The sequence below is a fragment of the Styela clava genome, chromosome 14 (genome assembly GCF_964204865.1).
Source record: "Styela clava chromosome 14, kaStyClav1.hap1.2, whole genome shotgun sequence".
Classification (NCBI taxonomy): Eukaryota; Metazoa; Chordata; class Ascidiacea; order Stolidobranchia; family Styelidae; genus Styela; species Styela clava.
Genome location: NC_135263.1, coordinates 17,669,084 through 17,685,845, shown reverse-complemented (window position 1 = coordinate 17,685,845; position 16,762 = coordinate 17,669,084). Strand labels below are relative to the sequence as shown.

The 16,762-nt window shown below is 33.9% G+C and overlaps 1 protein-coding gene across 1 annotated transcript in view; it reads left to right on the top strand.

Annotated features, from left to right (window-relative positions):
* The window catches only part of LOC120341513 (uncharacterized), a 31,376-nt gene extending 14,988 nt beyond the window's left edge, over window positions 1-16,388 (top strand). The window contains exons 6-19 of the mRNA XM_078120250.1: window positions 4,364-4,537; window positions 5,051-5,182; window positions 5,580-5,753; window positions 6,453-6,522; window positions 8,734-8,979; window positions 9,645-9,858; window positions 10,179-10,347; window positions 10,645-10,751; window positions 10,947-11,169; window positions 11,567-12,122; window positions 12,494-13,112; window positions 13,550-14,103; window positions 14,811-15,160; window positions 15,519-16,388. Coding sequence (XP_077976376.1) covers window positions 4,364-4,537; window positions 5,051-5,182; window positions 5,580-5,753; window positions 6,453-6,522; window positions 8,734-8,979; window positions 9,645-9,858; window positions 10,179-10,347; window positions 10,645-10,751; window positions 10,947-11,169; window positions 11,567-12,122; window positions 12,494-13,112; window positions 13,550-14,103; window positions 14,811-15,160; window positions 15,519-15,650 — 3,720 coding nt within the window. The 3' untranslated portion in view covers window positions 15,651-16,388. The remainder of the gene's footprint in view (window positions 1-4,363; window positions 4,538-5,050; window positions 5,183-5,579; window positions 5,754-6,452; window positions 6,523-8,733; window positions 8,980-9,644; window positions 9,859-10,178; window positions 10,348-10,644; window positions 10,752-10,946; window positions 11,170-11,566; window positions 12,123-12,493; window positions 13,113-13,549; window positions 14,104-14,810; window positions 15,161-15,518) is intronic.
* The last annotated feature ends 374 nt before the right edge of the window (window positions 16,389-16,762 follow it).

Genomic DNA, 16,762 nt, shown 5'->3' with positions numbered 1-16,762 from the left:
TAAAAGTTATTCTTTGTGAAAATGAATAGCTGTTTGACAAATTTTCTGTTTATCTAGCGACCATCCTATATATATACTATACACTTTCCTTATATGTCAATTTACTCAATTGTATAGACACGACTAGCGTACTCAACAGCTTCAATTATACGAACTAGATATCGATAGCTAACAGCATGCGATTGATTTTGAATTCGAGTAATTGGCCTATTGATCCATTGCTAATTGCTGAGCTAATGCAAGTATCCAAGTAAAATAATTAGAAAAAGTAAAAAAAAAAGTTTTGGAAACACTATAAAATAATCGCGTGACTTTCGCGCGATTATCGAATACTCCAATGAAGTGTTAAAGTCTACAGATCTTTATTTGATGGGCAATGACAAATGAATGGAAACTGTTTGCACGAAGTGAAAATACTTTTGTATTGAAACAAATGTGCAGACCGCATAAAACATTTCAAAATTTGTAATGAAAATCAGTGCATTTTACTTTGTGGCGTGGAACATTTTCAATACTCAGCGAAGATAGCTTATTATGGACATGTCACGTTAATAACAAATGCTGAAAGTTGTTTCTCTGATATACGGGATGTGACCGATCGAACGAACTTCCGTTCAGAAAGAAATGATTCATGGGTAAATTTAATATTCCAGTAGCAGCGTATATACTGCACGCGCTTATTAAACATTCAGAAAGGCGTCTTCCGACTGGTGATAGTAACACGTTATAGGGTTAATTCAGGCTGCTAATTATCTGGCCCGCAGAGATTTGTGTTTGCGGGTTTTGCCGCCTGTATAAACGATTAAGCACTACTGTCCGACTGTTTGAACGACTACGACTACGGTATCTTCCATAGCTATTTTTTTACTGTAAAATTTATCCGTTATAATCAAACAAAAAAATAATAACCCAAATACAATTAATATACGACTTCTCTCATACCGCATTCGGCGAAACATTCTTTTGGAATGTGCCTTTGTCATAAATTATTACATATATTTCGTATCCAAATACGTGACTCAATTTTGAAATATAAGTCACAATGCGGTAACGTCCCGCTAAGCTTCAATTGGTAAACTCATTTTGAACAATCGAGATATCACAATGACTTGTCATCGTGTCTTAGTCATTTCAATACGTCGGAGATATTGTTGAAAATATTCCGTTATCGAAATTGCTGCAATCATTGCAGGTAAATAACAGTATTTTTGATACTCCTTTATACGGTCTGGAATTTGTTTTGATGTTACTTCCCAAGTGACGAATTAAAAATATTTGAAAATGAAAAAAATCCAAAGAAAAGTATTTTAATACGGACACTCCTTTATACCGTCTGGAATTTGTTTTGATGTTACTTCCCAAGTGACGAATTAAAAATATTTGAAAATGAAAAAAATCCAAAGAAAAGTATTTTAACACGAACACAATCGTCATCGTTGCATTAACATTGTGCTTGGACCAAACAAACTTAATTTCACATATCAGTCTCCTGGTACTAAAACTTTTAATAAACCTAATGTCACTCAAGTCGTATCTCACATCTCGATATTGATATAGAAGTGATTTATTTTACCATTTCGGAAATAGTCGTGAGTCGATAGTCGTTTTTTCTGCAATGTATGACTGAAACAAGTATTAACTATAACTGATAATATATTGACAAAGTAATTTTATCTCTCTCAAGTAAAACCGGAGACCTAATTGTTGAATCGTTATACTCTGACTGCAACTCGATACTAAGTTAAGATTGCTGAAATACGAGACTTAAATTGATTCGTCTTTCTAATTTCAATCGCACAAGTCCTCTAAATATTTGAAAAACCAAAGACATCTAATTTTTACACACAGCTCCGAATCTCGTTTCATGCGTAAGTATTCGATAGCCTACGGCGTTTTAATATATCAGTTCAATTCAGGCACGCGTTTTTTTTTATTATTTTATATGGCTATGATGAACGGTCATGTTCACGACAGTGTATTTTTACCACATTACGACCTACGGTATTTGTTATTAGCTCGATCGCCACAGGCTGAATTATAATTGAAGACATTTGCGCTCGTTGCAAATTTCAAACGGTTTTGTGTGGGTGTGATCAATTCAATACTGCGTCTTTTGTTGTGAATCGCGACTTTCTTTTGTTTTCTTAAGGCTATGCTCTTACTTCATATATAAAGATTCCTGGGCCTTTTAAAAACAGGACGTACCCAAATGATCACGTGACACTCGGTATTATTAAAATGACCATCGAGCAATGTTTTTGTGGCGACCTGGTCATGTTAGCGTTTAGGGACTTCAGTTATTATTTATTTATTTAGAGACATACTGACATGCGTCTATAAAGTTCCGTTTATTCTATGGAAATCCGTGGTTGGTCCGAAAGTTACACAAAGAAATTTCACCATCCGCGGACATATAGCATACTATTAATACTTCTGTGAAGGTTCATGCTTCTGAAATAAACGCGTTTATGTAAATAGTGACTGACGCAATCCGCCAAATCAAATATAGAAGAACTATTTATAATGGTCGACTTCACAACTTGTAAATTTCGTTTCGGTCCTTCATGACGGCATAAACCATAAAAGTATACAACATCATTCCATAATGGCGGTCATGTTATTGATCAATTATCGATACTTAGGATTAATACTAGCATACTTTAGGAACTACATTTTGATTCGTAAATTATGGATGCCGCAAATTTTTGGCTTCGTAACATACGAAAGTGCTTTTCACCGATTTAATTTTGTTTTTAACGGTTAAAATACTGCCTTGGATAACACAAAGGAGTCATAAAATCCCTATTTTTATAATACAAATATACGAGAAATGTTTTCTCGTGAAACCTTCTTCCGCTCGTGAGCACAACCCTGTTCCATTCTGCAGTTATCGAAATAAAAACCTGCTGTATCGCGCGAACTGTTTCTGGTTCAAGTAATTGCTTTTTATCTGCACTGAATTGCGTGCTTTTGTACTCGGCTGACCTTGAGCGAAAAACAAAGCCGCCAGCGTGATCGATGTCGTTCCATATTCTACCTCATAACTGATAATATACAACGCCTATTCACAGCTTGCCGTTATTAAAATAAACACTATTCACTAAAATACAGAACTCGACGACTGAAAGTGAACGAACGCACTGACGTATTGATTAGCCTGCTGACTTGGTCGCATAGAATTACGCAGCCTTAGACCTCGGTATGTCGTTCGCATGGTTCGATATATCTAATCCTAAGCAAAGAAAGCACTGGTGGTGTAGCGACGACACGCACCACTGCTCTCCCGCGAATGACTAAGCAACATGTCGCACGTCCTTTTCAATAATTTTGTTGTGTGAGCGTGTGTGTGTGTATTTCTAACTTATAATGGATTTGATATAGCAGCCATAGAGTTGAATCACCAGCCGTAGAACGTGATAATTGTTCCGCTTACTGTCCACTTGATTTTAATAGTGTTTTGTACAAGATATAAGTAGGATTTAATAGTGTCAAGTATGAGCCATTGATATCATGCTATGTTGTTCTATTTATGGATTGTTCTTGGCAATAAATGACATCATTTTGTTTGCTAAGGAGGTCAGTAGTTTTAATAACCATGGAAGATGTAAACATCATTCTGCCCTGCCATATATCCTTCATTCATTCAATTTATCATCCATACAAGTTAGCCGGATATAAAATTTCCTGTTTTTTTCCTCAGTCTGTCATGATATTTCTAGATTGCATCCCCTATCTTTATTAATGGATTGCGAATGTCCTTTGTCCTCCTGCATTCAGGTGGTCTCTTACATATTGTATAATATTGATAAAAACTGAATTTATCTCATTCAAGATCAATTGTATTGATTATGTTGGACGTAAACAAAATTCTGACAAAACTAGGTTTACTTACTCAGTTTTGTCTCAAATATAGAAATTATAAGTAAATGAATTACTATTGAAAATTTAATGATATTCGATGTCAAATGACAAGGTATGGAACAGGGGTGGGCAGGGTTTTGGGACCAGGGGCTAAAAATTTTGCCCACCTTGACTGACGGGCCATGTAAGTGTGACATAAAAAGTTACATTTTATGAACAATATTTACAGTGTTACAAAAGCAAAAGTGGGAATCAATATGCCTATTGCCAAAACTAAATTTAATTGCAATTTCAACAAATTCCTTGAGCTCTTTTTAGCTAAAACATCGAAATTTGGATTTAGTTTGGTTGTGGCAGCATCAGGTGGGCCAGATTGAATTACCCAGCGGGCTGAATTTGGCCCGCGGGTCGTAGTTTGCCCATGTCAGGTATAGAATGTTCAAGAATATTCCTGTAATTCAGTCCAATATGTTTTTATCTAATTCTTCTTGGTTTTTTTCAGCTGCTTGGTAGAATTCGATGGAGATTACAATATCTTTACTTATCATACAATGAAATATCAACATGTGAAGGTTTGGAAACGTTAGAAAGTTTAATCGAACTCAATATCTCAAATAATCTACTTATTCAACATGATACGTTGGTTCCACTGAGACGACTAAGTAAATTGCAAAAAGTAAGTATAATTACTTTCTATTTTAAAGTGAAAGTAAATAATACCCATCATAGTGTCGTGCATGGAAATAGCCGTATTTTGAACGCTCCAGAAGTGTGTGTACCAATATGGAGCTAACTAATTTTGTTCGCCTACTTTACATCAACCTGTGTAGGGGGACTGATTACTATGGGCAGGGTTTATATTCTCTTGGGCTAACACAGACAGTCCCCAAACTCGTAATAGAACTAAAATAAGGAAAATCGGAATGAAATTATGGTCCAACCCTTACCTGGTACACGCACAATGGGACTATCATATTTTGTGTCATGAAATGTCCCTTTGTTATAAGAACCCCAGGATCAATAGAATGTTAGATTTACAAAAAGTTGATTCTAAAATTGAGATAACGAAAGTTATTATATTTTTATTTTAAAACTTCCTCATATTTCCCAGCTGCAGTGACCAATGAACAAATTTTAAATCACCTTGTCTTGTTTTGAATTACTCACTCTTATTTTTCTCAAATCACAGCTTGACTTGCGAGGAAATCCACTTTCTTTTAACAAAAACCATCGATTTTTGAGCCTACAGTCGATATCTCCAGAATCTGTAAAACCAGAGTTTCTATTGGATGGAATGCTCCTTTCAAAGAAAGATTTAAAGGTTTGATAAATTGCTAAAAATTTGTTTGAGCTTTTGAATAATAAATGAGAAATTTTAATAGCTCTTCTGGTATTATTTTTCATAATAATATATTGATTATAACGAACATTTTTGGAATGGTAGAAACAGTTCGACCCTTTCACGGCATATGTCCCAAGCTTGGAAACAAAGTTATCATAAGTGATAGCTTATTTGGTATTCATTCCGGAGAGAGGAAAAATGAAAAATAAGACTCTGAATAATGTGGCCAATGTTGACACCTCTTTCAGTTACCATTTTTTATAAATAGCATTATTAAGGTTGATGTTTGTTTATATACAGTTCTAGTATGGCCCTCAAATATATTTGATTTTGCTTGGAGGTCATCCCTGTATAATTTATTACTGTTTAATTTTAGGATGTTATGTATACTCCTATGGCAGTATCAGTGCAACCCTACCCAAGCAATCATGAATTTATGAGTATAAATACTGCAGAGCCAGAACTTTATGATGTCAGTATGTCATCTGCTGCTGTATTCACTCGGAGAAGAACAGAAGGAGATTTAATTCACAAATTTTCAAGTTTGAAGGTTGGTTTATTTTTTAGGTAACTTTAGGGTCTCACTATTTTCAATAACATTTTAGGCTGCACTTGTTATCAGACAAGGTATTATTTTCACATATACACAGCCATGTCCCTGAAGACCTGCCTAATCCCAAGTAATATCTCTCGGTCTCAAAATATTTTATTATATGGCTGTTCTGGAATGCAAACAAAACCAATATTTATACAAGTTTGATACTATTTGCGTTGTGTCTAGATTGAGACAATCTAAATTTATGTTGTTCTCATTAGTTCTAAGATTGATGGAACATTTAATTTAAAATACAATTTTGAGGGTATTAATAATTCTGGGTTTTTGTTTGGGCATGGTGCGAATCTTGGCACTATGTAAACTGCATTTAGTCAATATTTACAGCTTCAATTTATTTTGTAATCAGATCGAATTGGCAAGTGAGAAAATACAATCATTCTTTAAAGTTTAGTTAGTTTTTCTTACTTTTATTTGCCTTACTTAATATAGTGAAAAACACTGAAATTTTCTTGAAAGTTTGGACATAAAGTCATATTATAACGTATATATTATATATAATAAATATATTCTGAATTGTGAAATATATCATGATAAATGAATTGTTACCTAATTATTCTGTTGAGAAGATGCATTATTCCATTAAACTTCTTGTCTAGTGACCCTATGAAAAAATTGTTCTCTTTCTAATTCCAGAACAAAAGAATGCCAGGTTCAACGTCTAAACTCAATACAAATGATGATATTTTTGAACCTGATGCCTCAGGTGAATTTATATTCATTCTAAAACTATATAAATTATATAGAGTTGTAAAATTATCAATTACCTTTAACCAACTTTTTTAATTATTAAGTTTGGGCTATTAAATTTTTGATTGCAATAATTACATTAGAAATGATGATGGCATTTTAATACAATGCTCTTTGTCCACCTACAACTGTAAGAATAAACCATTTGTGAAAGAGTCAATTACTAGGGCTGGGGAATTTCAGTGAAAACACTTTAACCGTTAACTGGGTAAAATGAACCGGTTAACCGCAGCGTGACATTTGACGTAATAATTTATAATTTCAGCGTGTTACGTCGCAATGGTTAGAAAGCAATTTCGCGTGATCTTATCCCGATATCGCTCAAAATTATTCACCATTCGAGATAGGACATGATTGCTCTGCTGCAAGAGATATGCAGCGTTGTTCGGACACGTGGAAGTATTTTAAAAATCCCGATTCTGTTATCAAACGTCATTCATGTGACAATGTTTAAGTGTTCGATGTACAAACTCTACTTCGAGATATCATAAAGAAAAACGGCATAAACTGCGCACTTGTTTGATGACATTGAATATACGATTTTGCAATAAAATTGTGGAAAATATATTTCGACCGAAAACTGATTCTGAATTTATCATTGTAAATTTTCATAATAAGCAAACTTGGTACTTCAATTATTTTTCACATTCATTGAGACCGTACCCACACAGTTAGTGATATTCTTTTGAATTAAATGCCACAGGAGATAAATTTGCGATGACATAATCATTTTTGAAGAAATTGTACAGTATAAAAATGATTTGTACCCAAGATGTCAGTTAACGGTTAAAATAAATCGTAACCGTTAACCATCTAAAATTGGTTAACCGGTTAACCATTCCCAGCCCTATCAATTACCTTTGTGCTTGACTAAATTGGGTCGTCTTATATTTTTCGTAATATTTCATATAAGACTGTTGAAGTGTCTCATCGTTAATATGAAAATCATGATTTTGATATTGAACTGTATGGATATTTTAATGTATTTTCATACATTATCACTTTTCATATCCTGGAGAATTTGCTCAAATAAATCTTCAAATTCAATTTATTTATATGCTGTCATCCTATTATTTTATGAAAATATCAACTAAACAGGGTTTAGAATTTCTGATGTCATTTAAAGAGTTGAAGATGAAATTTAGCTATTAATAAGTTATAAGTACTATCCGGGGTTGAAATGCTTTTATCAGACATAATTCTTCATTCAAATCAAGGGTGTGCAACCTGCGGCCCACGAAAGAGGTGCCAATTTTGAATGGTGCGCGGCCGGCGAAACAGTTTTTAATTTAGTTTAATCTGGTACGTGCGAGTAACTCCAATCCCTTTGCGTTGCATAGCTTGTACCTGGGGCCCATTTATTATCTATCTCTATGACGTTACAATTTCCGAACAGCTAGCTTGTGCAAAGCGAACAACGCATGTCATGAGATCAATATACAAAATTTTTGTGCCTGCAACTATTAGAAAGCTTATGTTAAATGAAGGTTGCACCACCCTGATTTAAAACATTAGCCAACTTATATATCCCACTAGACTTCTTTAGATAAGTAATGTTGAGCAAAACTTTTGTTATCAACAACAATTCAGATTAATAAAGCCAGAAGCAAATGTTTGTTGTCATTGGCTACCTTTGGGTAACATCCTGGGTTGAGTGATCAACAAAAGCCCAATTCATTGTTATTTCAACATTGGAATTTTTCTTGCCCTTCATCAGATAACACATATTAATGTTAATAAGCTATTTATCCTTTTATTCGTCTTGATAAAAATAGCATTTCCTTACTTATTTTCAAGTTATAATAATCAAGACGTCAGACCATCCATTCTATAGGGAGTAACAAAGTGTGCCATATTATGTTCTTTTCATATGCAAACTTGTAGATTATTTCAAGTTGTGAATACTAGTTACTCCTGTAGTATGAGTACCAGGTTAGGGTTAGGCCATAATTTTATTCTGATTTTCCTTATTTCTGTTCTATTACGAGTTTGGGGACTGTCTGTGTTAGCTAAGTGAATATCCCCCTGCCCACTGGCTTTCGTTGTACGCCGAATACTAACTAATACATTTGCCTACTGGTACAAAAAGTTATGCATACAATATTAATTTATTTAAAAAAGTTTGAAAATATATCTCTTAATAAATATGAACTTTTATTTTCGCAAGGTGAACTCACTGATGAAGATATGCCTTCGATGGATTTTGATCCTCCAAATTCATTTACTGTGGAAAAGAAAACATCAGTTAGTGACAATTCAGATGGGACATCATCCAACGGAACTCCGCGAGACTTTGACCAAGACTCAGATGCTTTATCAATGGGATCTGCAATTTCTCAAAATTCTGTTAGCGATTTACAAATATCGCATGTATCACTTTCAAGAAGCCCTGCCTCTTGTCAAGATGAAAAAAGTTGGTATCAGTTTGTCATGTATTGAGATAAATTACCTTTCCATTATCAAGCATCAATCAAGAACTCAAAATTTCTAAAAATTCTATGGGTAATGACTAATTAGGTATATTCAAAAGCTATCCCAGGGCTATGTACAATGATTGCAGCTCAAATTGAAAAAAATAATACTAAATGGCCATTATTATTTGCATCAATGTAATAGTCACTGTATCAGAAGTGGCAGAAATCTGACAGATTAACTCAGGTGCTATAACTTGTCGGATTTAAAATATATAATGGCATAAACAATCGATTTGGTTGCAATCTTGTTCATACAAACTTTGTCAGCCATAAATATTTAACTGCTTTTATTAAGCAACTCCTTCAGTTCATTCAGGGTTGTGCTAGTTTACTATGCCGGTATGATAAGCAATACATTATTTGGCGCTCCAGAAGTGTGTGTACCAATATGGAGGTAACTATTTTTTTCGCCTACTTTCTATCACATTGAGCCTGATATTCACTTGGCTAACACAGACAGTCCCCGAACTCATAATAAAACTAAAATAAAGTAAACGGGATAAAATTATGGCCCAACCCTAACCTGGTACACACACTACGTACGGGAGTACCCATTATTTTCCTTGGAAAATTGGTTTATTCATATTAAAATTTCTTGTTTTAGAAAGTAGTAAACTGACAGGGAACAGCGATGAATATGCTTCGCCAGTAGATGAATATAATGTCTATGATGAATCTTCATCTTACAAAAATGGAGATGACAGTAACAACTTATTTACGAGTGCAACAAATGATTCCAAAACAAGTGGAACATCGACACTGACAACAATTGACAATGGGGAAATTGAATCAGTTACTCTTCCACTACATGTGAAAAGGTTTGGCATTCATTTTTAGGTTTCGAAATCATTTTTTAGGAACCTTCTTAACAAAATATCTCATTGTCATATATTATATATCTCATCTTTAATGTAACTATCAGTTGGGGCACGTCTAACTCCATATCCTTCCTCTGCACCAGTTGATCTGTATGCGTATAATGCAAGGGTGCAGGAATCAGGAATAAACATGACGATACTATGTAATTCAAAACTCCTGCTGCTCAGATATACATTTGTGTTAGTGTGCGACAGAACTTTCAATATAATGGTATATTTTATTAGTTTTTTTAATGTTTGATTAAATAATATTATATCAGGAGCGTTACGAATGAATTGGATACTGAAACAATTTTGTCTGGTCCAAGTGAAGTCTATCTTGCTGCAACACATAATCATCTCATTGAAAAAGATATTGAAACTGGAAAATTATGGGAAGAATTGGAGCTATCTACAATATCTGATGTCTCATTGAATCTAAATCAAAAAGTAAAATTTTTTCAATTTCATCTACCTTGTCAGACTGGTAAAAACTTTGACTCCCCCCCCTCTTGACTTCAGCTTGAAGAAAATTTTTAGCTCTCAAGCTCGAGAAAATCGAATTTTGACCACGAAAACATAGGTCAGCATTAAGGGTTAAAGAATCCTCTGGAATTATAGCACTTTGAAAAGTATGACCCCAATACCAATAAAACGTGCCAAACTCTTAGGCTCCAGCATCCACACACCCTTTTGCATAGTGGGTAAATTTTAGGGTTTATCAATTCATTTTATTTCCATCTTCAGATGCCAGTTATTGATTTGAAATTTACATATTTACGAAAAAACAGAAGGACAAGACGTTATGTTGTTTTAGACATCGGTGCAAATGAAGCAATCGAACTTCTGTATCGGTTAGTGGGAAATATTAAAATATTTGATTTCTTAGGAAACTTTGAATTCAAATTTTAATTCTTTTTGATGATTTATACTGAAATTTTAATTTTTGCCAAATTCCATCAAGTAGTGTCATGATTTTATATAAAGAAATGAGTATGGTATCAATATTTGCTGAGCGTCGATATTTTCCATTGTGCTTTTTTGTTCAGAGAGCTTGAATCAGTTGCATTTCGGAACAGAGAAGTGAAAAATCGTAGTTACATATGTCTGAAATGTTCTAAACATTTCACACTGGGTCCTGGACAAAATTTACCTCCTGGGAAAGATATGTCTGATGATACAAAATCTTCCAACATTCTTGGAGCAATGAAGAAATCACAAAGCGACCAATCAAAATCTAGTGGAATATTGTGTTCTTGTGGTAGTGACAAAGTAAGAATATTTTCTGTCCGATAATATTTTTGGCATATGAATACCAGAACAATTACAAATTATTTCATCCCCTAATACTAGACAGAAAATGATTGAATAGGGTCTCATGCTAGGTTAGTGACAAAAGAAAGAGATATTATCATTATTTTATGACAATTGATAAGAAACTGATAGGAAACGCTTTTAAATTTAGGGCTGTCCAAGCGAACCAAATAAAATAGCAAAAATAGCATCTACAGGCTTCACATGTCCTATCAAGACTGAATCCATTAGAATTGAGATTGCAATTTTTGAATTGTGCAATTTTTACTCTTAACACTTAACAGCTTTCGAGTCCCAGATTTTGGAGTACACCAGTCATTGCTCCAGTAAAAGTAATGTTTATTGTCTTATGAAGGTTGTTGAAAAAGAAATTTATGCAAATACCAATAATCTAATCACTGTGAATGAGGATGAATGTCAAGAAGCCACAGAATATGTTGCTGAAGTTACGAGAAGTCGAAATATACCTCGCAAAGATTTACATCGATCTGCAAGCATTGATGTCGGAAGAACACTAGGTGGTGTAGATGCAAGTTTGTCGTGGATTCATACACTTCAATCTGTCCCCGATGCCAGTTCAGGTTTTCATGAACGACAACATATGCATGTGACGGAAAATGAAAGACATTTATCGGGTTCTTTGCCGACAGATCTCTCGTCCGTTCTCATGCAAACGAAGGACAATCTTGAAAATGCTGTGTCTGTACCCACAGTCGATATGTCTCACCAAGCACAGACCCCTTTTAAAACGTTTTCTCATTTGTTAACGACGCATGATTTATATAAACTCATTAATGTTACACCATCTATCGTGACAATGAATAGCAAAAATTTTACTCAGTATGATCAACAGACACATGATGTCTCAGAAAATGTCAGATTTACACCTCAACCAAGGGATAATCACACAAGTATGTTATCCATAATATATACCGGTAATCATATTGGGAAATATTACTTGAGGTTCTACTTTACATATATAAATTAATTTGGTTCAAAAAGTGCCTATACTTATTTTTAGCGAGTAAAATTTAACAATAAAATTTTCTTGTGGGTCTCAATTTTGAATATGTATATGCTGCAAAATTGTCAATTTGTGCACATCATTTCAAGGTATTTTGTTTCTTATAACCATATGAAAACCAGGAATTGAATAGCTTATCGCCTTCACACTTGATTTTTTTCATCACATTTAATTCACTTTAGTTGAAACATAATAACTATTTAAGAAAGCAGAATTCAAATATGTTTTAAGAAAGTCAAATTAAAAATTATTTCTTAGGTGCAATGTCATCTATACCAAGCCACAAGAAAATGATTGTGACATCAACACCACGAAGAAAACCAAATAGACTCACAACTGACAATGTTCCTTTGTCAGTCGGACATAATCCTGTGATTCGCGATGATGGAGCTTCCATAATTGTACGAGATGCGAAACGACGCAGAGGACTTAATTTTGAAGGTTCAGAATCGAAACATAAAATCGATAGTTTAACGATGGAAGATTTAGCAGGATTGCCTGTGGAATATTATGAGTTCGATGAAGCTAACGAATCAAAATCTTTCGAATCTTGTGTCTTCAAAATAAGCACAAAGTTAAAACGTTTCATTGAAGAAGAATTATTAGAGGCAGAGGAAGAAATTTGTTCAATAGTGCAAACTAGATTGATAAGAGAACGCGGAAAAGTTTTGAATACAACAGTGTCCAACACTCCACCCCGTGTTACAGGCAGCGGAAAAAAGAGAGGATTGTTTGGATCAGCAAAAAAGAAAAAAATGACATCACCAACACAGGGTGTTTCTACTCTTTCTCAAGAAATATCGCCACCGAATGAAATTGATGTTCTTTTAATCTTGACAACAAAAAATATTCAGATTTTACAGATTACTGACACAAAGTGAGTGAGGGTGTTACATTTTACATAAGACCCCCAAACTATATTAACTGTCATCTAAGACGCGCAGACGTTCACCCGAAGTTGAGCAAGCTATTTTTTTCATCGAAATGATCCCGATATGAGCGAGATTGCTGGCGATAGTGAGTTTGGTATCGTTGGCAAAGATTCCATTTCATGCGCTCGTAGCTATACTTTAGCAAGTTATTTGATGTGATTGTGAGGTCGTATCGATGTAATCTTTGGATGCTTGCATTGTTTAGTGAACCATGTGCCAATATATGTATGAATTTAGATGTGGGATATTAGAAGCAAATTCCAAGCTATACTCATAACTAATTTTTTTTTTCAAGTTTGAAAAAAGAAAATGTATAATTTATAATTGTGAAGAAGTTCATTTCTAGAATACTTTCATTTATTATGCTCCTATTCTTCAACAGGGTAGAAATTGGTCCAGAGTCATTGGAGTGCATGTCATCCTACCATCTCAATCAAATATTGGGCATAGATCTTGGATTGTCAAACTGTGCTTTGTATTTTGCTGTCACTGGAAACAATTCAGACGATTCGGATATCAAAAGTGAATTTTCTCCGAGAAACACATCAGGAAAAAAATTTGGATTTGAAAACATAGAGCAAATATATGCCGTGCATTTCAGAGATACAGAAAAATGTGAACGATTTTATCAATGCTGGATGATGTTGTACGATGCTAGACAAAATATAAATTCCTTATCTGCGTCACTTCATTCAAATCATAGCAGTGCTTCCAATAATCAACCAAACTCTGTTCTTATTCCACCTGTCAATGGAGACTGCATGAGTGCATTCTCAGATGCATTAGAGAAGAATTTTTCTGAGCATGTTTTAATGAGTTTAGATCTGAGTATACTGGAACCTAAAGTGAAGAAAACAGAAGTTGAGTCGAATGATTTCTCTAACAAATTACTCACTGATAAACTGTTTGTCTACAAACCGTGTTGGTTATTTGATGGTGAGCAAATCTAATATTCTCAAAGCTTTTCAAGAGTTAATTTTGCAGAAGCATGTATATTCTGCAATCACATTTTTATTAATGAAGAAAATTAGGTACTCCCGTAGTATGTATACCAGGTTAGAGTTAGGCCATAATTTTATTCTGATTTTCCTTATCTTAGTTATATGACGAGTTCGGGCACTGTCTGTGTCAGCCAAGTGAATATCTACCCATAAGTTTCAGTCCCTTTACACAAGTCGATGTAAAGTAGGTGGACAAAATCGTGTTCGTGTTGGTTCACATACTTCTGGAGCAACGAAAATTATAGTTTTAGATAGAATAGCAATTGATCATAGCGTATTACTGAGTCTATGCATCTGAAACGAATAGCTGGTTAACTAATCACATATCTGACATTGATTTGTAATCATATGAGATCCAGAGATACACCATAAAATTAGGCTTTCTCGTCTTTTCCCTCCATCGGGGTAAATGTGAAAAAATTGATCCTACTTATTGAAGCTTTTTCTACTCTATAGCTCTATATTTATATATTGAATTTTTATTTTGTAATTTTTGAAAGTGAATAATATCTAATCTTTTTTACGCTTTAATTAATAATGATATAAGTTATAAAATCTTCACTTATCAACCATCTTCGTAAACCGATGTCCCATCTCCGCAAGCCAAGACTTTTTTTCCACATTCTTTTTATTTTGTTTCAGTAAACGTAGGAAAGGAGGTTCCCGTTGGTGTTGTTATATCATGTGGCGGATCTTTATCATTAGTTATAGAAGAATCATCTCTCATTATGTATGAGTTTGCATCTGCTCTTGTTCAAGCAAAAAGAAGCAAAGCCAAGCATGTGTCAAGATCAAATTCATTTTCTTCCGATGTATCATTAAGAAATCAATCTGTTATGTCACCATTGCAGCAAATTAATCATTCAGACCTAAATTCACTCAGCAGACAAGTTTATGTTAAAAAGATTTCAACAAAATGTTCTGAAATTAAAAGTATTGTTCGGTACAAGGATCATCCTCTCTGTCTAGAATTAAATTTTGCAGAGTCAGCGGTAAGAAGCGTTTTATGTTGAGAATTGTCTACTTCTGTCTACATGAATTACAATCTCAAAAGTTATCAGCGTTTTTTATGCTCAGCCTTCAGTCATCTGTAGTTTCTTGATATATTAGGGCGGCGTTTCTAAACCTTTTTTCCCTGTGAAATCATGAAACGATTCTTGCATCTCAAATTCGTTAATTGATGAAAAATATTGTTTATTTGTGTAAATAGAGAAACAATTGCGCTGTTTTCATTTATCTTATGCATTTACCCTTACGTACAGCTTTTGCACCCCTTAGGAGTGTTTACACCCCTGGTTAGGAAACCCTATGCAAGCATTGTTTGATATGTTTTGTAATCATGTTTTTCAGGTACCAGAAAATATCTTCTTAACTTGGCAACTCAACTTTTCTTCACCATTTTCACTTCTTGATACTGAAGAAATTCTACGGGCATATTTTGAAGCAGAAAAGGGTTCCGATATTGCAGTCAATTGGAAATGAATGTACTTAGCAAAAGTTCAATTTTGATATATTTCTTAAAACATGATTTTGCCCTGAATAAGATGTGACCATGTGTTACATGTTGTGCTTTGTTTTGTTGTTTTTTTAATTTTTTTTGCTGATTGTTCGCTTATGTATAATCATATTAATGTGCAATGATATTATATCACCATCTATTTCAGATCTATTGAGAATTTATATATACATCCAAAATTATTGCTGAAATAGATCATTTCAAAACATATATATATACATTATGCATCTCATTTTTTTAGTTTTTCTCAAAATGGCCGTTTATCAGAACTGTGATGTACATTGTGAAGCTGATTCTACACCATATATAAAACCCCCAACCTTTAAAGCTTCTACGGGTATTGTGTAAGGGGCTTCTGTTGAAAGCTTATGAGATTAAAAGTTTTTTCTTGTAATTTTTATGTTTTATGTAATCATCTCTCATTATGAGTCCTTGCCGATTATTGTAATTCACCCATTGACAGCAGTATGAAGGATCTTTAATACTATCATTTCACAGTTTTAAAGAATGAAAAAGTTGCTATGAGCTTGTCGAGTATTCCTACTTTGCGTAGTATCGATTTACGATTTATATATGGGATTCACTGGATTTTAAGATTGGGTACAGTACCACAAGAGAAGAAACGACGACTCGCTTCTTTAATCCCAATTTAAAAAATTCACAATTGTGCTTGATGAAAAATAGTAAGATGCATCAAATCTTGATCGAATTCTGTTGTCAAAAATAAAAGCAGGGTATGAGAGTTGGATTCAAGGAGCCGTGTCGTTTTGCTGGAGCCGAGCTGCCAGAAAGTTTAGTTTCTCTGATTCATAACCATCAAATTATTTTTTACACATTCAAAATCTTCTAATAATTCATACAAATAATAATTTTTTTTTCATCTTAACCTATTGCAGTTAAATTTGTATATTTATATTATTTAATTTCCAACCCTTTCATCAAACCGGAACCCAGAAAAAAAATGCAGTGACAAAGCGAAGCCACTGTTTCCAAACAGATCCCCACCCCCGAGTAAAAGTTCGAAACTCCTGACCAGGCGTGCTTTTATTCTTGATCTATCCAAAACCAGTCCGAAAGT